Source organism: Nothobranchius furzeri, chromosome 15 (assembly GCF_043380555.1).
Source record: "Nothobranchius furzeri strain GRZ-AD chromosome 15, NfurGRZ-RIMD1, whole genome shotgun sequence".
Taxonomy (NCBI): domain Eukaryota; kingdom Metazoa; phylum Chordata; class Actinopteri; order Cyprinodontiformes; family Nothobranchiidae; genus Nothobranchius; species Nothobranchius furzeri.
In genome coordinates this window covers 28,402,310-28,425,317 of record NC_091755.1, presented here as the reverse complement: position 1 = coordinate 28,425,317, position 23,008 = coordinate 28,402,310, and the positions used below count along the sequence as shown (strand labels likewise).

At 41.7% G+C, this 23,008-nt stretch overlaps 3 protein-coding genes across 3 annotated transcripts; 1 reads left to right on the top strand and 2 right to left on the bottom strand.

The window, feature by feature from the left end:
* The first annotated feature begins 215 nt into the window (after nucleotides 1-215).
* amigo1 (adhesion molecule with Ig-like domain 1) lies at nucleotides 216-4,164 on the top strand. Its single transcript, XM_015967719.3, has 2 exons — nucleotides 216-356; nucleotides 2,308-4,164. Exon 2 carries the CDS (start codon nucleotides 2,414-2,416, stop codon nucleotides 3,950-3,952), a length of 1,539 nt encoding a protein of 512 aa, XP_015823205.3. The 5' UTR covers nucleotides 216-356; nucleotides 2,308-2,413; the 3' UTR covers nucleotides 3,953-4,164.
* A 4,371-nt stretch (nucleotides 4,165-8,535) lies between these two features.
* Nucleotides 8,536-11,639, bottom strand: sypl2b (synaptophysin-like 2b). Its single transcript, XM_015967721.3, has 6 exons — nucleotides 11,472-11,639; nucleotides 11,253-11,330; nucleotides 10,720-10,838; nucleotides 10,447-10,648; nucleotides 9,640-9,828; nucleotides 8,536-9,559 (listed from the first exon to the last, which is right to left on the bottom strand). Exons 1-6 carry the CDS (start codon nucleotides 11,487-11,489, stop codon nucleotides 9,437-9,439), a joined length of 729 nt encoding a protein of 242 aa, XP_015823207.3. The 5' UTR covers nucleotides 11,490-11,639; the 3' UTR covers nucleotides 8,536-9,436.
* Nucleotides 11,640-12,521: 882 nt separating this feature from the next.
* LOC107390795 (sodium channel and clathrin linker 1-like) lies at nucleotides 12,522-19,705 on the bottom strand. Its single transcript, XM_015967723.3, has 7 exons — nucleotides 19,570-19,705; nucleotides 19,302-19,404; nucleotides 16,640-16,735; nucleotides 16,335-16,400; nucleotides 15,649-15,719; nucleotides 13,034-13,118; nucleotides 12,522-12,835 (listed from the first exon to the last, which is right to left on the bottom strand). Exons 1-7 carry the CDS (start codon nucleotides 19,617-19,619, stop codon nucleotides 12,716-12,718), a joined length of 591 nt encoding a protein of 196 aa, XP_015823209.3. The 5' UTR covers nucleotides 19,620-19,705; the 3' UTR covers nucleotides 12,522-12,715.
* Nucleotides 19,706-23,008: the final 3,303 nt, after the last annotated feature.

Genomic DNA, 23,008 nt, shown 5'->3' with positions numbered 1-23,008 from the left:
TCCCCACTGCTGCTGATGAGACCCGACATAATCCGGACCTGCCCAGAATGCGCCAATTACGTGCAAAAGACGTCTCATCGCTCGTGCGTACTCGGGGCTACATATTGTGTTAAACCAGTCAGCTGACTAAAACCGGATTTCTTAATGATGGTTGTTGCTCCGGCTGCTGCTGGATGCCTCGTGGAGCGGGATTATTTTGATTAGAAGATCTCAGCAGAGCTCCCTCCTCCCTGCATCAGTTCTCCTCAGTAGCACACACGGAAGCTCACTCTGGAGTTGTTTGTTTGCAGCAACGTTGTAAACAAACGAGGAGCTGTTCAGATGAAATCAGCCTCGCTGCTACATCCCGGTTGAAGGCAAGTGCTTTTCTCTCCATCTTCACCAGCTCGTGGTACGCTCTAGTTTTATTCCCCCCTTTAAAAAACAGAATGGTGCAATGCAACGCGTCCACAGCTCTGACACAAATGGGCAAGGGCATTGCAGAATGGCACGACGTGGTTATTTGCATGATTTTTGCGTGTTGCGCCTTTTTTCCCCCTTTGGACTTTCTTGTGTATCAGAGCGTGTTATGCAGATAAGGAAATGGCGAGGAGGAGATACGGGCATGAAAATCAATGATATGTCTTAGGAGCTGCGTGCACATGCGTTAGCGCGAGTCCCCTGTCTGCTTGTGTGTTTTATAGACGCGCAAAGCTGCAGGGAAACTTTAATGCAAGTGAGGACAGATTTAGATTAGGGAGTTTATTTCCACACTACCGTTATTGTCTCTTGTTTTGGTTTTTCACGATTATTTGTCTTTTGTGCTTTAGTGTGTGTATTGTGCTCATTTCATTTCATCTTATCTTATAGCCTTCAATGTTTTATACTTCTGTGAATTGACAAAGAGTCCGGAATAAAGCAGACACATACAAGTAGGACTAAACAGGGACATTTCCATAATGACTTTAGGGACTTAATTTATCCAGTCAGTTTTAGTTACTTAAATTTTATTTATTTATTTATTTATTTGCATATTTCACTAAATTTCTCAGGAAATACTGAACAGGAACTTGCAGGAAATTTTCATTGGATGTTCGTTTACATCTAGTTCATGTTTAGTCACACATTAAAGCTAAATGATGAATACAATTTTGACTCAAAACGGGTTTGAACGTGGAAAATGTAATTTTATGGAGCGATCTAAAACCTACTGCAGCCTTCCACTATAGGAAGCAATATAATTTTGTCTTAAATGTGTGGTTGGCTGAAAAAAATATTTAGAATGTTTTTTTTTCTAATTATGATCGGTCACTGTGAGTTTTTCATGCAGGCTGAACATGAAAATAGTCTCTTACACCTACAACATTAGCTCCTGATAGAAAATAGATGGCAAAGTCCTCACAAATCTACGTCACACTGTGCATTAGCATTCATGGACTCATCGATCTTGACTCACGACAGGGAGGCCTGTTGTTGTTGAACGTCCAGCAAATAGCAGAGAACTTCTTGGCTAGTTTAAGCTAACATTAGCATTAGCAACCTCACCACATAGCAGAAGCTCCTCCAGGCTTGTGTCATTTGTGGAGATACAACATCCATGTTGCAAGTCAATGGTAGAGTCGTGTTGCTGCTATCCAATCTGGGGCGAGATGTCCAAATATCAGGAAATGAGACTCCAAAACATGCCGTCTGAAGCTCAGCTATGATGTGTGCAACTTTTAGGTCCAAGAAATGGTACACTAGTATATTTCCTCCCCCCAAGAATAACTTACAAGAGTTTCATTCCTACTAGAGACCACTGCAAATGAATTGGTTAAATGAGTAATCCACTCCTTTAAATGTTTCTGAAGTTCCTCTAGTTCTGCGTGTTAGTGTTTACAACACAAACACCACGTGTTAGAAAGTCATGTAAGATCTTGAGATCTATTATCTAGCTTTTTGTCATTTACGGGATCCATGGGACAAGTTGTTGCAGTCCATCTTAAAAACTGTTCTCATTTAATAATTTTAACAAAGAGCCCATAGGTTGATTAAATCTTCATTGGAAAATCTAAGTGTCTTTTTATTGTATGTTGTTTTAAATGTGTTGTTTTGGGGGGCATTGGCCCTCTTGAGTTTGCTTTAATCCAAAAGGCTTTCCCAGTTCTGACGGTGGGTTCAGCATGAATGTTCCATCAAAGACACACAAACCTGAAACTCCTTACTCTTGATCACAACCAAAGACATCTTTTGAAAATAAGTTACCTTAAAAATAAACCAAAGCCTCCTAGGATTTAGGTTGCAGTGTCTGTCCCCTGTCTAAATCATCTTTCTGTTTTACTTTTTCAGCCTTCAATCAGCAATGTGCTTGGGAATCCCTCAGCTGCTTCTCCGTGCTCTTTTTTTGAACATGGGCTCATAGCAAACCTCTCCGGGATTCAGCACAACTTTCAGCATGTTGCTGCCTTCCTCCAGGTCAGGTGATCACCTGCTGGAAACATTACCTCACTGGAATAAGAGTCAGAGATGGGCCATATTTCTGTCTCTCTGGCTGGCGTTCCTCTGGCTACCAGAGACAGCAGGATTTACACTAAACTGCCATAAAATGTGCATCTGCGCCTCAAATATAGTTAGCTGCTCCAAGATGAATCTGTCCGTTGTCCCAACTGGTCTGCCACACTACACCACGGTACTGGATCTCAGCTACAATGAGATAGTTCTGCTCCGATCAGAGTGGACCTCGGTCAAGCTTCCCAATCTCCATAACCTCTTGCTCAACCACAATAATCTGCATTTCCTCTCATCAGAGGCGTTCACATATGTGAAGCACCTGCGATACTTAGACCTGTCCTCCAACAAACTGCAGATGCTAGACGAGTTCACTTTTGAGCCCTTGGTCAACCTGGAGATCCTCCTGCTTTACAATAACCAGATTTCACAGATTGACCGCTCGGCCTTCATTACCATGATCAACCTTCAGAAGCTGTACCTTAGCCAGAACATGATCTCCCGTTTTCCCATGGAGCTGATCAAGGAGAGATCCCGCCTGGAGAAGCTCACCCTCTTGGATGTGTCCTCCAACAAAATCAAGGTTTTGCCCATTGATGAGCTCCGGACACTACCCGCCTGGATTAAAAACGGCCTCTACTTCCACAACAACTCTTTGCTGTGTCACTGTGATCTGTACACCCTCCTAGCTCACTGGGAAATCCGAAAACTAAACCCTGTTTTGGACTTTAAAGACGACCACACGTGTATTCTGCCTGGTCCACAGAAAACCCAAGTAGGTGTTTTTGATCTCAGTGGTGAAAGCATGAACTGCAGCACATTCAAGGAGGAAGCTGAAGAGACTTATCTGGAGCAAACAGTACACCTTAAGTGTGACACCAGACGCAGGAACATGGTGAAGACGTGGATGTTGCCTGGGAACGTGTTGGTTTCTCATGGAAGCAACCAGTCAGCAACGGTCGAACCAGATGGAAACCTAAAGATAAGTCCGGTCCGGTCCGAGGACTCTGGAACCTACACATGCTTTGCTATGAGTGAGAACTTTAACGAGACCATCTATGTGGTGTTGAAGGTGCACAACTTCACCATGCATGGGTCTGGGGAGACGTTAAACACAGCTTACACCACCTTAGTAGGCTGCTTGGCAAGTGTGGTGCTGGTGCTGATGTACCTTTACCTGACGCCATGCCGCTGTTTCTGCTGCCCTAACAAGGGTAAGACTCGGGGTGAGGACAGCATCCACTCCTCGATGCTCAGCGTCACTCCAACCCATGAGGACCCAGCGCTTAAAGCCGAGCTGAACAGGCACGTGGCGTTCATGGACTCCAAAGACTCGCAGGGCCAGAATGGCAAGCTGAATCCCAACGGGGATGAGGATGAGGACGATCAGGATGCAGAAGCTGGTTCTCTAATGAAGGGGAAGAGAAAGAAATCAGTAGCAGAGTCCATTAGCTCTGTCTTCTCAGACACTCCCATGGTTGTTTGAGATGAGAGAACGGATGCAGCGTGACTTGCTGCAAATGTGAGCCATTATTTATTTAACGTAAACTCTGACTGTGACCTTGTGTGGGAAGCACACTGGACAGATGTCCGTCTGCAGTTTCTGGCAAGTGGACCCTGATATCACAAAGGGATTTCAAAACAAGAGCTGTCTTCTTGTCAAAAAAGGACACAAAGCAGGACTTTTCCAGCATTTTAATTTGTAGCAATTACTACTCATACTGTGAAGGGGCGGCAGTGTCAGAGGACAGTGGAAACAGAGAATCTTATGAGAGAAACTGGTATGTAGTTATCAGCATTCAGGAAGTGTGAGACTTGAAAAAGATTTGCAGATTGAAAATGGATTTTGAGGAAAACTGGTCACATCTGATTTAACTTCAACCCCTTGGTAGACTCATAATTATATTTATTACCTAGGATTAGAACAGACTGTTGTATCTTAGAGTGTAGATACTTTTGCCTCTCCTCTGTCAGAGCAGACATGGGGACTGAATATAAGCTCTGAATATAAGAGACGTTCACCTTGAGTTATATAAAGTAAAGCAGCATGCCATAAGGACCCCATTATATGAGATTCTTGGCTGATATTTGTGATTAAGGCAAGGGAAATAGGAACTTCTCCTATCTCTAACATATAAAGATGCTAACCAGTTCCTTTTTGTCTACTATTTAACTCATGGAACCAAACGCAGGCTCAAAATTCATTAATTTGAACTCTCATTTATGCATATAGCTAGAGTTAGGGTTGGGGTTTGCAGCCTGGCACAAGTAGAATATGTGAACATTCTCCACCAGATACACAGAAGGTGTGAAGAAGTATTTTGTTTGGACTGATTATCAACATATTGTCTGAATTGTGTATACAGACAAGTGCCAGAGTCTTTACAAGGACAAATTGGGCTCTGGCTCATGTCCACTGAGGCGCCACTTGCTGTTAAATCTGCCTCTTGGCCAAGTAATGTAATCTCTTTCTGTCACCAGGGTGTTAAACTCTTAGCTACAGTGCAAAAAGCTCAAAGATACAGAAAAGATGCATCTTTTTTTCACAGTTTGAATAAAAAACTCATATTCAGACACCATAGATAAGGAGTGACGTTCAGTTTGAGATCATGCTTGTTGGATGGTTCACAGCGTCACACTTGCTTTTAGAAGATAATGCGTTCTATTTTAGCAGGAAAACATTAGAGCAGGGCTATTCAATTCTTGGCCTCGAGGGCACGTTTTAGCTTTAACCCTGCTTCAACACACCTGATTTCAATCAGCAGGTGATTAACAGGCTTCTGCGGGGCCTGATGAGCTGCTGCACAGGTGATTCAACCACTGAATCAAATGTGTTGGAGCAGAGAAACCACTAAAATGTGCTGGATGCCTGGAATTTAATAGCCCTGCATTAGTCTGAGTAATCTTAAAAACCTTAATGGTATCTTGTTGGAATAAGCTTATAAATAATAATGATAAGACTGTCCATTACTGATAAGAAAGCCGCTTTCAGCATTGTAGCCTCTGACAGGAAATTTGGAGCAACATGCGAAATGATATTTTTTTATGGTTCTTTGTATCAATACTGTAGAACTAACTGACCATGCAAGACGCCTGGTGTGCTGTGCATATTCTAATCACAATGTTCAAACAAGAGCACCTTGGCATAAGCCATTAAACTGTGCGGTGTTCGTATCACAATACAACAAGTCCGCCCTGACGTAAATGCTTATTGCACTTTTTGATAGGAGGTAGCTTCTCTTTGCTTTTCTTGTCTGTGACTGTCTGAGCTGGAGAGGATTGATGTGTTACCGTGAGTCACGGCGACACAAAGGCATTTTCTCTGGCTCCGTGTATACCGACAGCAACCGGTTCAGCCCAGATGTGTTCACTTTTGTTTGCGTTACTCTGTCACCACGAAGCCGCACTTCTTAAGTTCAAAAGCCATCATTCAGCCAGGAAATAAATGCGATGCCCTTTAAGCAGCCTGCAATTTGTTGATGAGGGAAACGCCTGAAGCTTTTATTGAACATTTTCACTCCAAATGAGTCACACAGTTGGAAAGTACTTCACAATCTGTGAATATGATATGCCTTCGATCAAAAGTTTCAAGAAACACACAAAAAAAATCTCAAAATTTTCAATTAACAAGCTTTAAAGGCAAATTTACACATTTCTAGGTGCAATGGGGGGGGGGGGGAGGGGGACACGCTATAAAGATGTGGTGGAAAATTCACAACTGTTGTTGTGCACCACAGCATCTCCTGTGTGGGTGGGAAAAGGAAGTCACACTTGTCAGAGAGGTGGAGTGTGAATCATTTCACTCTGTCACACATCGAAATACCAGGTGGGGAAACAGACAGCAGCAAAAAATACCAAGAGACATTTAAATAAAGCCGCATTTAGCTTCATTAGCACGCACGATTGCATTTGTCCATGAACATGTCTTGTGTAAAAGGGGTTTTAGCTTTACAGGTTTATTATATGTGCAAGTCCCCTCATCAGATTTCAAGCTGTGGTCAGCTGAAGTCACAGACGGTGTCTGTGGAGCAGCACGGTAAATTGTGTGGAGGTGTGTTTTCCTGCAAGAGCACAGTGTCCATCTTACTAAATCTGCTGTGGCTGCAGTGGTCTCTGTGTTGTCACTCACTGATACATGTTGTTGTTCTGTATAGTGATGAATTATTGCAAAGATCCTAACATCGAGGAAAAGACTGGCTTAGTTCCCTCCAAAATGATCCAGCGTTCCTGTATATCTACATTAACAATATATATATATAAATGTATTGATACTCACTGTGTTTAGTACTGATTAACTGTTCTACCAGTGTACTGACTGTATTCTTGTATTCTAATATTGTTCATTTTGCATTTTGTCCACTTCTGTGCTTCAGTCAGTTGTTTAAACATCCAAGTCTTATTATAAATGTCATTTTTAAGCAGGGTGGGCCGGGGCCTGCTTTATTTATAGGAAGAACATGGTTGAACGGTGAATATGAATGAAAAACTGCATGCATAGAGACAGTTTTTAAACAAATGAGGATGATGCATTCCAAATGGCAGTGAGTACCGTATGTAGCCTAAGCCGCTGGATCTATTCAGTCAGTATTAGATGTTGATCTAAAAGCCATAAGCAATGTAAACACAGTGCTTTACCAGATTGTTATGTCAGATTGGAGAAATGAGAGATCTCTTGTGAGTTCCATAAGTTTGTATTGCTTCATTAGACTTCTCAGGATTATGTCAGTTCTACTGTAAATGAATAAATTCAGATGTATCAGATCTGTGATTTTTAGATCAGTGCTCTTTGCCCCCCATTCTGCTCTAAAAGAGAAGACAACCAGGCACTCTTGGTTCTCCAGCTATATTTCCACTCAAAGCTATTAGAGAAGCAACCATGAGGTGATAAGGTGAAAAAGAAAATGCTTTCTGCTTTCACAGAGAGCTACCATGTGTGTCCACGGGACACAAAGGGAGTTTTAAAAGCAGAGCGTTTATTGGCTATAACTTCAAGGCTGAGACTCTCGGTCGTTGCTGTAAAACAGAAAGGCCTCACGGCTTAAGAATTATGGCTTTGCATGGTATGCTTAAAGGCTTCTGTGGCTGCATGATGGGTGCAAACCACTAGGCATTAAGTACAAATATATACGATCCTTTTAACAAATAAAAACAAAGTAATGTTTGTGTTGTCTTGATTTTTATTGCCTTAAATCAGCACTATCTTAATAGTATTGTGCAATGATGACAACTAGAAATACAGAAATGTGTTAAACTCGTTTCCCCATAACATGTTTCTTTCAAATCTATTTATTTTACTACTTTACCTGTTTTACAGATTTGAATAATTTGAATCTTCATGTGATTTTAGAGTTAATTTATGAGTTACTGCCATCTTGTGGCACATGAAGGCAGTGCAATACAGTAATCATAACAAATGGCTTTGCAAATGTTTATGCAATGGAAAAAGGTAAAAGGCAATAGATAGGTGTATGTTTTTGATAGATATGATTCTGACTAATACCCATGCACCTGCTCTGTGCACGCTCCGGACACAGGAGGAACAAGTTCAAATGGCCTGTGTTAGGAAATGGGACTCTTCATTTAGTAGTTTGGAACAATTAAAATTATAAAAAACTGGAGAATTAGAAGGTGACTCATAACTACATAACACTTAAACTCACCTGAGAGACATGAATGCGTGCATCAAAAATAACATAGCAACTTGTTTATTTTTGACCAGTTTATTTGAGGTTGTTTGTTAGCAAGCTAATTACAACTGCTTTAATACAATAACGGAGAACCATTAGTCAAATATTAAAAATTAAACAATATAAAGACTAAGCCAAACTCTTGTCTGTTTTTTATAATTAATACAGATATGGCTCATTAACACACACCTATAGTTTTTTTATTGAATATTTCACATCAGGACATTAGTGTGTAGGTTTATCAAAAGGCTTTTATTATTTTATTTTTTTGTAAATCTGTGACTAAATCATGCACACTATTTGACAAAGGTACATCCACCAGAACCAGAATCCAGTCTCACTTGTGAGATTTTAACTGAACCACCAGGTAGATCTAGGAAAAAAAAAACAACAAAAAAACACAAGCACACCGCAGAGCTCTGTAAAGTTGTTGATCTACAAAGTAAAGATAAAGCAGAACTAGTAGAATTAAGGAGTGTTTTCATAAGTAAAATAATGTCCCTTATCAAAAAGAGCAGGTCAAGAGAAAGCAATAAGAGGATGAAAAGCATGCAATGAGTAAAGAGCTGCTTAAAAGGTACTTGGAAAAAAAGACAAAACCTAGCTGAGGAAACATCACTGTAACACTCAAATACTCAAAATAATACATATGTTTGGCAACAACTCACTGAAGTAAAGGAGCATTCACCATTAACTGCTGTCCTAAACTACAAATATAACAGTAACATGAGATAATGAAAACTTATTACAGTAAAGAGAGAATCAAACTGCTTTCATAAAAATAATCTCACATCAACAGTTGGACTTTATAATGTTTGAGCCCTGGGCTAAAGTTATTTTCTACTTCTGTTCCAATTCCAAACACACACATGTTTTCAATAGATCAGTTACCTTTTAATAGCCCTGAGTTTTTATAGAGGATCGGTGGCAGAAAAGATCAGTAGAAACATCCCCCAAAAACAAAAATGCAGTTCTAGTGAAAGGGGGCACATTAAATTTGATAGAAAGCTGTTAGAATTTTACCATGAACCTTAAGGAGAAATGTCTTCATTAAACTCAACACATTATACGACGTTAGCGTGTGTACGACGTTAGCGTGTGTACGACGTTAGCATTCATTAGGATAGTTTGGACAGCTTTAATTTCACGTCTGCTCTCCAAACATTTAAAGCCAAAAACAGCTTCTCCTGAAAAACTAAACTTCAGTCAAGGTCAAAAAAATAATAACACAACGGCATTCGCTTTTAGACGTTAAACAATCCTGAGATGAGGAAGCCATGTGGTTATGAGGGCGGAGCTCCCCCCTCCACGTTGGCTGGCTGGTTGGCTGATTTGTGGAAAGGCGTTTCTTTGTAAATAAACCAACAGTTGCCCCCCCACAGGACGAGGTTAAGGAAACCAAACACCTATGGAAAAAAAAAAACACGAGAGAGAATTAAAACCAAAACAAGAGCTGCACACCCACCCACCCCCCCAAGCGACTCACCACAGAGGCATTTAATCGGCCCATGTGAGGCGTGGCTCCAGGGGTGCACGTGTTGGCGTCCTTGCAAGCCGTAACCATAGTGATAATATGTGAAGGACTGGTGGCCCACTTCACATCTGTCAAACCTCTGGCCCAAGCAGAGGAAGACACCAACCACAGGAAGGCAAAGGCTGCAGTCAGCAACAGATCCTTACCAAACACAAAACCATAAAAATCAGCGTAAAAATCAACACTCTAAAGCGATGCTAATGAAGCATACATGGACACTTTTTACTGCACAAAATCGAATACGTTAACTTAAAAACTAATTATGGAATGAATGTGGAACAGCACCTTTCAGTGACATCTAACAACACCAACTGTAAAGGATTGTAGAAAATATTTATAATTCATTCCACGATTCAAATAAAACATGTTTATAATTAATGCAGGAAAATAGCTCTAGGAAGGTTGTTGGAGCCGTGTTTTTAGTAAGCAACAGATTCACGTTGTTGTTGTGACCTCACTTCATCGCAATCACATGCATTATGAACTCATGACAACAATATATCTTTGTATTATTTTACAGCCGTGCAACCTAGAGAAGGTTTTTAATAATTAGAGAATAGCTTTACTTTACATGTGGACTGTCTGGAAAAGCCACACCCTTCCCAGTAATTCCCTCTCACAGCTCTGTTACATGCTCTCTCGCTGACCTCAAGTCAGATTCCAACCTTCTGAAAGTCGTCAGCTGACACAACGTTTACTCCACTAAAGCACATGATCTATATCACCTGTAAGAATCCAAGTAATAAAGAATCAACATACCAAGATGGGTCCACGATTTGATTCTCTGTACAGGTGCTGATAACCCAGGTACAGGACTAGTGTGGCGATGGTGTAGAGGAAGGCTAACACTCCGACAGCGACATAAAACTGGGCACTGGATGCGTAGTCTCCAACCAAGTGGTAAACGGTGCTGGTTTTGTTGTCGGTACAGTCAGGGACCATATAGGTGTGATCCAATAACCTAAACAAACAGAGGGAAGATATTTCAGAAAGGCTCTATGTGTAAGAGACACACCTGCTGTTTACACACACCTGAACGGGTAGTTGAAGTTTATTGGTACTTCTTCGTTTGAACCTCCATGGCATGCGATAGTGAAACTGGTTGAGCCAACATAACCTCCAGTTGTGGCGAAGGCAAATATGGAAAACAGCTGTAAAAAGAGAGGGGAGATAAGAGGAAACACAGTTGGCCAACAAGGATGTTCAAGAGTGCTGATCAAACACATGTTCTTCTGACAGGAAAGCTTAATCACAAACTTCCACAAAAATGTTGTGCAGAATTATGTTTTACCGCATAAAACCTCAGAATAAAAGCAAGGAGGTGTAGAAATTAAAAGTTTGCATTCAATAAACATGCTGTTAACACAAGTCTGAAACACATTTATTTACTGTTCAGCTACATTTCACGACAGGGAGGGTGTTGCAGTTACAATAGCGAGTTTTCTCCTATGGTGGCTGAAAGAGGTCACGAGACCAACAGTTTACCCGATCTGTGGGGAGCGTTTTGCTACCAGCGACGAACAGATACAGAACACCAAAGAGAAAGCAAAGAGATTAAAGTTCACCCATTCTAGTAAACGGATGAAGGCCAAAGGCTCCTTCAGTGGTCCAAAATCGAGACTGAATCCGGAGGTCAGCACTTTCTGAAGAAAAACAGAAAAGAGAAGAAAAATAAAACAGATCGCTGTAGGGCTACATGAAGAGGTAGGCGTGTTAGCTAAAAAACGAAATCCTCCATTAACGCCTAAAAACCCGCTGCGACTTTTCATGTCTACGAAGCATACCTGGGCCACGGAGTCCATCGTTTGTTCTCAGAAAATACTAAAGCGAGTTTGACAGCTACACTTTTTTTAAATTTTCTTTTTCGTTTACAGCTGTTCCTGGGGATTCTCGGTCTTGTCAAACTTTTCTACAACTCAAGCGATTTGCAACTGCTGCCACGTGACGTCACGTGACCACAGACGTTGCGACGTGGAGGAGCTGGGAGGAGGGGTAGTGGGTAGTAGCTGCCGGTGTTGTGCCATAAATCGACTCGCTGCCAAAAAACGATTAGCCACCGCGGGATCGCGCACGGTTAGGGTAATTGCATTTCTAGACGAAATTCCCCAGGATTTCGCCCTAAAACTCAGCATATCTAGCAATATGGACATTCAGAAAGCAGAGATAACCTCTTCCGGTACTTAAACAGATGTTTATCGTGGATATTAGTTTTTTCCAGTTCGGAAGTTGTTTTAAGTGTTGATATTTGTCTTAAACGTTCACAATGAGCATATATTAATCCTTTTTGCAATATTTGCGATTGAAAGATGGTTTGTGGTAAGAACTGGCTTTCTTTATGTTACAGCCTTGATACTAAAAAACAAATAAACAATGTAAAATGGTGCCCTGTATTGAATGTAAACGTTGTATAAATGTAAATAAACAATTCTCCAGCGATTTGATTTTTTCCCCCTTCCTTTCTTTAGTCCACTTGACATGGAGCCACAGTTTAGTTTGGGGCACATTTTTACTTGAAAAATAGTATTTAAACTGATCAAGCTTTGGCTTTAATGACACTGTGTAGGTTACTATCTATTCATTACTTTGCTCTATTTAAAAGAAACAAGATAAAAGCACTTTAGCACATAAAATTAAGATTGTCACTTGTCAAATAGAGACTACACCCTCCTGTTTACCTATAAGAAAGGCCTCAAAATATCTTTAAATTCTTTATTGATGATTTAATTGTAGACAACTAAAATGGCATTTTACTTGCCAAAAAGTGACTGAATCGCTCAGATTTTCATGGAGGCTAAAACTGACCAAATAAGGGTTTTATGTATTATCTGTTGATGTTACTGTACTCATACTGTCTATAAACACCTCAAAAATGGCAACAAATGATAATTTCCCTTGCCAAAACTTTATCACAGAGTTCTGGTCACCTGTAAAGGGTTAAATTGACCTAAATATTACAGGACACGTCAGGACAGGAAGCTGTTTCAGTGGGAAGCGTGCTGGGCTGTGAGAACGTTGAAGCTGGGAATACTCAGCTAGTAATAAACAAGCAGAGGGCCTGGAGACGCGCAGTCACCTGATCTTTCTGCATGACGGCCTCTTCAGCAGCTTGAACACTTCTGCGTGTCTGAGCCTCTGCAACATCTTCCTCCTGATTACAAAGACAAATATCTAAACAGGTGCATCATTTTATTCATAATGGTTCCCATAGCAATGCCCAAACTCTGCTTTTACATCCATAAAGGAATGGTGTACATTTACGCCGAACATCAGTGTGTGATCCAAAATAAACACTCATTTATCCACTAAAAACTCGCTGCTAATAAACGAGGAAACGCGTTTCACTCACTCTCCTGCGTATGTTCTCTTGGAAAATGCTGCACAGTGTGGTCATCTTGTCCACTTGGTTGGTGGCTGTTAGGAGTTGAGCCTGTCTATAGACGTACAGAAAGGAAACGCCAACGTTAAAGAACGCCGCATCCCGGGCCGTGCAACCGACAGAAACAATTTAACAGAAAACGAACAAAAAAATGGTCACGTCGTTTTGAAAGCAGGCTTGTGATTTGTTGGGTCGCCATGTTAGCATGGACACAAGGACACCACGTGGAAGAACCAACAGATGCCAGATGCCAACAGAGAGTTTGGGGCAATATGGCACCAGTGTCATCGGCTTGCCGTCTGCCAGTGAGGATGGGTGGCTTCTCATCGAGCTTCTCACATCTGCCATGGGGGATACCGCAGGGTTCAATACTGGGACCCTTGCTGTTTTCAATTAATATTCTCCCATTGGGTGACATTTTACGAAAGTTTGGAAATGGATTCCATCTCTATGCCGAAGACTGCCAGTTGTACTTGCCTCTAGATGGCGCCGGTGATCACACAATACATTTTTTATTTGGATTGTCTGGCAGAAATTATGATATGGTTGGCAGAAAACTTCCTGTGTCTCAATGGGGAAAAAACAGAGGCACTGTTGTTTGATCCGAGCGGACATGTTGATTTTTCCAATGTAGACTGCGGTGAACTGAACTCCTATTTGGGTGTTTCAGCAGGCGTGAAGATGGACAGTGCATTCTGCATGGATGCTAATGTGGGTACTGTAGTATCCGCTTCATTTTATCATTTAAGACGTTTGGCTAAAGTAAAGCAGTTTTTATCTAGACGTGACCTTGAAACTGTTGTTCATGCTTTTAGTACCTCATGACTCGACTATTGCAATTCCGTTTTATTTGGTGTAAGTAAGGGTACTGTAACCCGGCTGCAGCTTGTCCAGAATGCTGCAGCAAGATTCTTGGACAACAAAAGGAAGCATGAACACGTGACACCCATTTTGGCTGCTCTCCACCGGTTACCTGTTGATTTTTGAATTCGTTTTAAACTTCTTTTAATGGTGTTTAAGGCGCTGAGTAGTGTGGCTTCAACCTATTTGACGGAGTTGCTGCAGCCATATGTTCCGGCCCGGTCACTCCGCTCTGAGAACCAGCTGCTACATGTGGCTCCTAAGGCCAGGTTGAAGTTGAGAGGGGACAGGGCGTTCTCTGTTGCGGGTCCGAAACTGTGCAACGCACTGCCCCTAACTATTAGGGACTCTCCATCAGTAGCAGTTTTTAAAATGAGGCTCAAAACCTACTTTTATGATCTGGCTTTTAATTTTGTGGGTTAGCAATTGTTAATGTTTTATATTTTGTAATTCTTATTTGTGATTTTAATTATGTCTGTGGCGCTATATGTTTTATTGTTTTGTTCTTTTGTTGTACAGCACCTTGGTGGCATGCTCATGCCTGTTAAGGTGCTTTATAAATAAAGGCTGAGTTGAGTTGAGAAGGAGGGCAACAATAGGATTTCTAGAATTCAGATTTTTCTGTCTCTCCAACTGTCTGTTGATGTAGAGTCATGCTTCAGAACATTTTAAGTTCAATGTTTTACTAATATGTCTATTTTAAGGAGCAAAAATGAAAAATAACACCACAAATGCGTGTTGGGCACCAGTGTTTGATGTGTCTCCCTTGTCCAACACTTCTGATTCAGTGGAGACATGACGGACAGCAGACATCAGGGATCAGGACTGGATTTCACTTGTTTAAAGTAATTAAGGGACTACAGTGAAGCTCCTGTGCTTCAAACACCAACCGAGCCTTTAAAAGACAGCTTTAGGGGGTCGATCACTCGTTTAATCAATACATTTGCAGCTGACTCTAGAAGCAATGCCTTGTAAGTTATATTTTCTGGAGAAAAAAGTCTCAGATATGCCTGTTTCAGGAAGAACAAATCAGCTGGAGAAGAAAATGGCTTCAGACGGCAGGATTTGGATTGTATTTATCGATATGTGGACATCTCTCCTCTGATTGGCTAACAGCAACACGACTCTAGCACTGGTCTCTGTTTGCTCTGCAATGCTGATGTCTTATCTCCACGACTAACACAAGCCTGGAGGAGTTCTGCTGTGTGGTGGAGTTGCTAATGCTAATGGTTAGCTTATACAAGCCAAGACATTCCCTCCTGTTTCCTGTACGCTAAACCAACAACAGTCACCCCCCCCCCCCCCCCCCCCGGATAAGCGGACCTGACCCCGGATAAACGGACGGAAATGGACAGATGGATGGCTCATGTCAGTGTTAGCTCATTGTTAGTGCTATTAGAGTTGTTAACGACCTTTTTAATTCCAATTTCAACCAGTAGGGTGGAGGAGCAGGAAACTCCTCAGTGTGACGTAGATCTGTCAGGATTTTCTAATCCTAGAGTTTCACCGTATGTTTTCCATCAGAAGCTAATGCAGGAGATAGGTGTAGGAGACCATTTTCATGTTCAGCCTGCATGAAACACTCAGAGGGACCCGTGAGAATCAGAAATAATCATAAATATGTTTGTCCTTGTTTCACACCTTTAATGAGCTAACGTGATGTTACGGATTAGGTTTGCATCGCCGTGTCCTCAGCTGCAGCAGCTACTCGTAGCTTGTATTACCTGAGTTGACAGTGCAGCTCCACGATTTCTCTGCTCTGCTCCGCCACCGTCGTCAGGATCTGCTGGTTCGTCTGTGTGTGGCAGGAAAGACAGGAGTGCCATTTTTGAGGCGTGGCTCCAAACATGAAGTCCAAACCAACTTTTGATCAAAACTTTTACTGTAAAACTTTGTCCCTTCAGAACCCCCCACCCCCGCCCGAGGAGCCGGTGTCAGTCAGTCGCTGCTACAAAGTTAATTGTTCTCACAAGCAGGCAGTGAAGAAAGCTGCTAGCGAGGAGAGAGCCCAATGCTTAGCCACACATTAAAAATGCATTAGAGAGATATAGTATCACTGCACTCCTCACACCAAATGTGTGTGTATGTTTTATGTATACCCACAGCAGGGAAGTCAGGTCAGCTCCTCTTAAACACAGCCTGAGAGGTGTGATTTTAAAGTACCTGTGAGTTCAGGTGACACGGTAGCGGACGGCAGCAAAAGAAAAAAGCCCAGATAGATGGAGGATTACCGGGTAAGCTGACAGTCCAATGTACCCGAGCACCAGAGCGATTCAGAAACCGACTCACTCACTCACTCACAAGATTCATTATTAGAGCAGGGTTCGTTTTAGAAAACAGCAAAGCATTTCCATCTCACGGCTAATTGGAAGGCTGCGATTTAACACACTTCTATTTAAGCATTACTTACAGACTCTAGATTCTGATTGGTCATTAGGAGTTCGGAATTGTGCTTTTGGGACTGGTCAAGCTGATCCTGCAATGCAAAAAACAGGAAGAGTTAACCGCTATAGCAATTACCTCCTAATTATCTGGGACCAAACAACTCTAATTAACCCCGCTGCTCTGATAAGGTCTCCGCCTAGAGGTGAAGACCTTCTGGAGGCAGAAGGCAGAAGTTTGGACAAACCTAAAGTGTGAATAAATGGACAAGTTTGATACTTTCTATATTTGTGCAGTAAGTAATGTGCAAACTCTGCAACTTGGTGTTGAAACCTTGAGCTGCTGCATCTCAGAGACGGTCTTCTGGTGGACCTGATATAGCCGGTCCAGCTCCTCAGTTGTCAATTCAAACAGCTCCATGGCCTGCTTCTGAACACACACACACACACACACACACACACACACACACACACACACACACAACATGTCTCACTTTCTGTTGCTATGGAAGGTAAAGCTGGTTGAAAGTTTTCAGGAAATACTTTGACAAAAGCCAGAGTGGCAGATTACCGCTGCTTTCAGCGGAACGCCGAGATCAAAAGTAAACGGACCGTCTAACTTCCAGTCATGATGAATGCTCACAGCATCCACCTGCATCCGACCCCAGCTCTGATGCAGCGCAGTAAAGACTCAGAGGCAATTTAAGAATCCATAAGGAGTGCTTCAGACATGCAGCATCACCTTATCTGCTGATATATTTAATATCATGGTTGCGTTTTTATTTTTTACCATTTAATGCAGCAACAGATTTTTTATATACAGATTTTATGTGGATTTGTTTGTTTCTCAGTCCATTAAATAGATCCTTTAGTCATATTTTAATACATTTGCAGCGGTCTCTAGAAGAAATGAATGCCTTGAAAGTCGTACTCTGGAGGAAAAAAGCTCCAGTGCATCTGTTTCAGGACCTAGTGAGCCACATCAGCGCTTTAGACGGCAGGTTTTGGATACTTACTTTCTGATATTTGGACATCTCTCCTCTGATTGGCTAACAACAGCACGACTCTACCATTGACTCGGTTTGCTCCTCAACGTTAATGTTTTATCTCCACAAATAACCAAAGCCTGGGAGAGCTCTGCTGTGTGGTGAAGTTGCTAAAGCTAACAGTTAGCTTCTACTAATTAAGATATTCTCTACGGTTTCCTGGACGCTTAACCAACATCAGCCTTCCCCGTCATGAGTCCAGATGGGTAAGTCCATGAATGTTAAGTGACAGTGTGATGTAGATCTGTCAGGATTTTCTAATCCTAGAGTTTCACCGCCTGTTTTCTTTCAGAAGCTGATGCAGGAGATAGGTGTAGGAGACGATTTTCATGTTCAGCCTACATGAAAAACTCAGAGTGACTGATTACAATGAAAAATAATAATAAAAACATTTTTGAAGTACCACTTTAAAGTGTTAAACTGAAATCCAGATGATTTATAAGTGTTCTTTTAGACACGCAGTAAAAAAAATCAGCAGCTGGTTGAAATCCGCTAACATTTAGCATGATTTTAAACTCCCAATCTGGTCTGAGCATCAGTACAAATAATAATAACAAAATGAATAAAAAAACAAAATGTATTTTAGACCTTTAAAAAGTAAATATGAATATAGTTACTAGGAATGTTAATCTTAGAGCAACTCATGATTTGATTCGATTCCGATTATTGCGGTGCCGATTCGATTCAGAATCGATTCTCAATCTCAATTTAAATCGATTCACAATCAGTATTAACAGAGAGTCAGCTCCAGGATGAACTACTTTGTTGTACAAGTTAGTTAAAGTTATGGGACATTTTTATTTGACTTTAAACTGGTCATGCTCCAATAATGCAAATTTATAATATAAAATAAAGTGATTCTAAAACTGTAAACAGAAGCAATCTTTTGACCAAAAGGCAACATTTATTTTTGCTTACCTTGTAAAATATAACAAATCTGTAGTTACCTAACAGTAGCTTTGAAAGTAATACGGTCAAATACTTTTCAAGTATGTGTAGAAACAAGTTACATGAGTAATCCTGAGTACTCATTTATCAACTTAGAAAATAAATATGAGAATATCTCAAATTTCTGAGTATGGAAAAAAATTACATTCAAGTGCCCTCTTATCAGCAGATTCAAAGATAAATCATCTCAATTTATGGGACCATACAAGTAAATGGAGTACTGACTCTAACAAAGATCAAAAAAGTACATCTCAAACCTGTAACATGCCAAATATTTGAGTTCTTGGAATCGATTCTGAACCTTTGTGAATCGATTCTGTATCTTTATAAGAATCCCGATTCAGACTTGAATCGGTTTTTTTCAGCACCTCTAATAGTTACGCTGTGCACCTAAAATGAATGAAAGAAAAAAAAAATCAACTATTCTTCTGGTCTGCAAACTGATTAGGTAAATTAGGGGAAATAAGTGATGTTTTGCTAATTATTTTCCAACTAATTTAGTTTATTGTGATGACTTAAAAGCACTAGTGAACCTAGTTTTTATTTTTGTTTAAATGTCTGTAAGTCACTTCTGTCCTTGTGTGTAAAAAAGATTATAACAGAAAATATTTGCTAAGTGAAACTGACCTGAAACATTACATGCACATTAATAACTGAATGACCCACACTTGTGTAGCACCATTCAGCGTCAGAGGACTCCAAAACGTTTAACATTATAGTGCATCATTCATCCATTCACGCACACATTCACACGCTGCTAATGATGAGCTATGATATAGCCGGAGTGCACTGACAGAGGCAAGGCTGCCGAGTACCACCAGCAGGTGAGATAGGTTAAGCGTCTCGCCCAAGACCACAACAGCAGCATTCTCTGGTGGGAGCCGGGATCAGTCCTGCACCTCTCTGATTACTGTCAACCTGCTCTACCTGAGCTACTGCTGTCTCTGTGACTGAATGCTTCATCTAGAAGAGCTTTAACACCAAGACTAGATGTGCACGGACCTGCTGAACTTGCTGCTGGAGGCTTTCGATGTTGACACTCTCTGCTCCTGACGTCCCGGGCAGAGAGTGGAGCCCGTCAGACTCCCTCAGCTCTGATTGCACCCTGCAGAAGGTGGAAGGCATTAGCAGATGGCACTCCGTTTGTTTTCAAATGTTACATAAAACATCCTCAGTGTCAGTGCCTTGTTAACAGTAAGAACCAACACACTGGAAGGTTGGTGAAATATTTAACTGATGCATAGCTGCACGGGTGAAACTTTCTTTTTACCTTTTGTTTCCCTTCGCAACATTCTCCACCTTCAGGTTGAGGTCTGCCATCACCTCTTTTTAAATGAGCACAGAGGCACCAAGCGTCTTCAGAAACTTTACCTGGAGACAAAGAGATCTCTCAAGAGGCTTTCATCATCAGCTTTTTAATCAATTGTCCTTGCCTGCTCCTTCAGAGTGCACCCCTTAAAAAGCCAAACTGACTCATAAGGCCATGAGTTTGAACGCTCCGGTAAAAACTAAACCCTACCTGGTATTTCTGCAGCTGTTCAGTCATCTCATCCATGTGCCGATGTATTTTCGGCACATGGATGAGATGTGGATCATTAATGGCTCCTCTTCTGTTAGAAGAGGAGCCATTAAACTGTAACATAAGAGGAACACTGATGTCACAAAAGTGTGTCATATGTTTTACACGTAAAACGATTGAGATAATAACTCATCCAACCCTCTATCTGAGAGCCAGGGTGCAGCAAACACTGCCTGCTGTGTCTCCTCCACCTCTTGATCAAAAAAACCTGCATTCATCCAATTCTACTAAACACTCCCATCTGCTGAGTCATCAAAACAAAACAGAGATAGATGAGATCATTGCTCATCATTCATATCCATGATAAGTCTGTTTATTGAACTCATTTGAGTTCATAGTAAGTTTTATGCATACTTGCTAAGAAACACGTGAAAATTCAACATTCATTTCCAGTTTGGTTTCACGTTTTGTCCTCCGTTCCTCTCAGTCATGTCAAAAGCATTAAACCATAATCCTAGTTTATCCTGCTCTTATATGATTCATAGAGTACTGTGTGTTCTCTCCTCACTTCACCCACTCACTGTGACACTGTGAGTGACATGAAGCCAGCATGTCCCGTTCAACCCCTCAACTCTCATACACCCCAGGTCTCCTTTTAGCAGCCAGAACAGGATCAAACCAAAATGACTTCAGTACAAAACATTTAAAATGGGGACAGAGACTCTACGGTGGCAAAGAGACACATGATGGATGATAAATGACCCGCACTTGTATACCGCCTTTCTGAGTCTGAGGACTCCAGTGTATCAGTCATCCACATAACACACATTCACACCCTGGTGGTGATGAGCTACGTTGTAGCCACAGCTGTCCTGGGGCACACTGACAGAGGCAATATTTAGATTATAAGATGGATAATATTCTATTTGCATTGAATATGGCTGCATCAGATTCTGATATAATCTAAGATCCGATTCAGCCTTTTTAAGAGCTAACTGATGTTTACGTTTTGTCCATGCTGATACTGGCTGAGAGCAGAATTTAACCTGCCGACTGAAAATAGATCAAAACGTTAAAAGTATTTAGATTTTTCCCCCCAGAATTACAAATTTCACAGATTTCAGATGCCATCAAAGATGTCATTTGCCGGTTTGATCTGACCTTGATCGCACGGAAATTCCACTTTCACGTTTACGATCTAATGGGCTCGACACACGGGAGGCGACATCGCCTCTCCTCCATTCATTTTCAATGAGACATGCGCGACAAAGCGATAATTGCGGGTCTCCCTCCTACCAAGCGAAACGCGAAAAACGTGCGTGTGAAAGTTTGCACTCGTGCACGTGTCGTGCACGTGCGACCCAGCGACGCGATCCCAGAAAGTTGAAACATTTTCAACTTTTCATCGCTGTCGCTCGGGAGAGGACCAATCAGCGGAGGTTTCATTCACTGACCAATGAGCGGGCAGGATGCTCCGTACACCTCCGAGCAAACATGGAGGAGAAGTTGATTATTATTATGTTTATATAGTAAAATCAGAAGTAAGATTTCACATAACTCTAGCAGCACCTTGTGAAACATCATATCTACCGCTTTATTAACTCTGAACCGCTTAAATCACCTTAATTCCCTCCAACCTGACACAGCCAAACAAAACAACGGAAGTTTCGATTTCGCCAACGCGTAGACGGGCTTGCCGCTGGCCGCTGCCGCAGATCGCCTCCCGTGTGACAGGTAATAAAAGCGACAGCGACAAATTTCGCTGATCTTGGTCGTTTGTCGCCTCCCGTGTGTCGAGCCCATAAGTGTGGGCAGGGTGGAGAAACGAGGGCCCGGGCGGGATTCGATCCCCAGATTCCCAGGTGAGAGTCATGCTCTAACCAGTCAGCCAAAGGGACATCCTCTTGACCAAGTAGCCAGGGCGCATGATCAATCGGGACACTGTGACAGGACACTCACACTGCTACATTTACATCAGGCTCCACTCTCTGGTCAACTCCACGCTCCGACAGCCTAGCTGAACTACTAGATTAATTGATTTTTTAAAAAGTTAAGAAGCTGAAATAGGTGAAAAGTAGGTTTCCGTCGACCATGTCGAAAAGAAAGAAAGCAACCGCTTCCAATGGTTTTTCGGCAAGAAAAAGTGTGCTGTAAGTGCAGCCCTACAAAAAAGACTGATGGGCTCGACACTCATTTTCAATGAGACATGCGCGACAAAGCAATAATCGCGGGTCTCCTTCCTACTAAGCAAAACGCGAAAAACGTGCGTGTGAAATTTTGCGCTCCTGCACGTGTCGTGCACAGGCGACCCAGCAACGCGATCCCAGAACGTTGAAATGTTTTCAACTTTTCATCGCTGTCGCTCGGACGAGGACCAATAAACGGTCGTTTCACTCACTGACCAATGAGCGGGCTGATGCTCCGTACATCTCCCGTATACATGTTGATGACATCTCCGAGCAAACACGGAGGAGACGTTGATTATTATTGTTTTATATAGTAAAATCAGAAATAATATTTCACAAAACTCTAGCAGCACCTTGTGAAACATCATATCTACCACTTTTTAAACTCTGAACCGCTTAAATAACCTTAATTCCCTCCAACCTGACACAGCCAAACAAAACAACGGGGTTCAATTTTGCCATGGAACGGAACGCGAAGACGGCTTTGCCGCTGGCCGTTGCCGCGGGTCGCCTCCCGTAATAACAATTCCGCTGATCGCGGTCGTTTGTCGCCAAACATATGTCAAGTTTTACCATTTTTGATATTGACTTACTTAGCAGTAGATAAAAGAGGACAATGTTTCTCTCATCTACTGGTAACAGTTAGCCAACAGCAATAACGGTTAAAAACGATGCATGCTAGATGACCAAACCTTTTCCATGACTTTTTTGCTGTTCGTGTGCTGTTAGGGGGAAGATTTCATAGATTGATAAAATGTCTAGGTTTTCATAGTTTTTCAGAAGACCAACTTACAATACATAAATACAACAGCACAGCCCGGTGATTTACTCACTATCTGCTCAAGTGGATGGTTGCAGTTGCAGTGTTGCCGACTGTTAATTTACATATCGATGACGTCATCACGCCACTTTGGCGTCCATTTTCCCCATAGCATCAGATAGATAGATAGATAGATAGATAGATAGATAGATAGATAGATAGATAGATAGATAGATAGATAGAT